Source organism: Rhea americana, unplaced genomic scaffold (genome assembly GCF_003343005.1).
Source record: "Rhea americana isolate MKP2758 unplaced genomic scaffold, rheAme1 scaffold_55, whole genome shotgun sequence".
In the NCBI taxonomy this organism is placed as follows: domain Eukaryota; kingdom Metazoa; phylum Chordata; class Aves; order Rheiformes; family Rheidae; genus Rhea; species Rhea americana.
In genome coordinates, this window is record NW_028186701.1 from 5,105,415 (window position 1) to 5,106,205 (window position 791).

Here is a 791-nt window from a genome sequence, read left to right on the forward strand (position 1 = left end):
GGGGGGGGGAAGGGAAGAGGCGGCCTGACCTGGCAGAGCTGCTTGCAGTACTCGGTAGCCGCTTGCACAGCGGGCTCGGCGCTCTCCCGCAGCCCCGTCTCCAGTTCCAGCAGCCGCTCCCGCAGGCGCCGCAGCTCCAGGAGGTCGCCACCTAGGCTACCGCTCTCCTGCTCGGCCTCCTCGTCCGCCATCTTCGCACCCCGCTCCGTCGCGTACGCAGCCCCCCCCTCGCCCTCCCGGCCCCCCCTCCCGCTCCGTTCTAGGTCACGTGATTACACAATGCCACGTTCCGGGGAGGGGTCACGTGCGGGAGAAAACAGGGAGCGCGCGCGCGCCGGCCCCGACGCCGGAGGACTCGGCTGGGGAGGGGCGGGAGCGGGAGCGGGAGGGGGAAGGAGGCCGAGGCTGGGGGGGGGGGGGGGGGCGCGGGGGGGGGGGAGGAGGGGGGGGAGGGGCGGGAGCGGGAGCGGGAGGGGGAAGGAGGCCGAGGCTCGGGGCGGGGGGGGGGGAAGGCCGCCTCTTCGTCACGTGACGCGACGCCACGCGCCCGGCGGCCGCGCTGCCACGTGACCGCCCTGCCCGGCTTCCTGCCGAGGGGTTTTGGCGGCAAATGGCGGCGGCGGCGAGGCGAGGCGGTGTTGCGGCTTCTTCTCCTTCCTCGGGCTCCGGCCTGGCCTTGCGCGAGCTGCCGCCCGCTCGCTGGCTGCGGCTGTGGCTGTGGCTGTGTTCTTCTCCTTCCTCGGGCTCCGGCCTGGCCTTGCGCGAGCTGCCGCCCGCTCGCTGGCTGCGGC

At 75.5% G+C, this 791-nt stretch overlaps 1 protein-coding gene across 1 annotated transcript in view; it reads right to left on the reverse strand.

Annotated features, from left to right (window-relative positions):
- Positions 1–232, reverse strand: part of ZNF292 (zinc finger protein 292) — a 58,741-nt gene extending 58,509 nt beyond the window's left edge. Inside the window, exon 1 of the mRNA XM_085318708.1 lies at positions 30–232. Within this exon, the coding sequence (XP_085174834.1) occupies positions 30–191 (162 nt within the window). The 5' untranslated portion in view covers positions 192–232. The remainder of the gene's footprint in view (positions 1–29) is intronic.
- Positions 233–791: the final 559 nt, after the last annotated feature.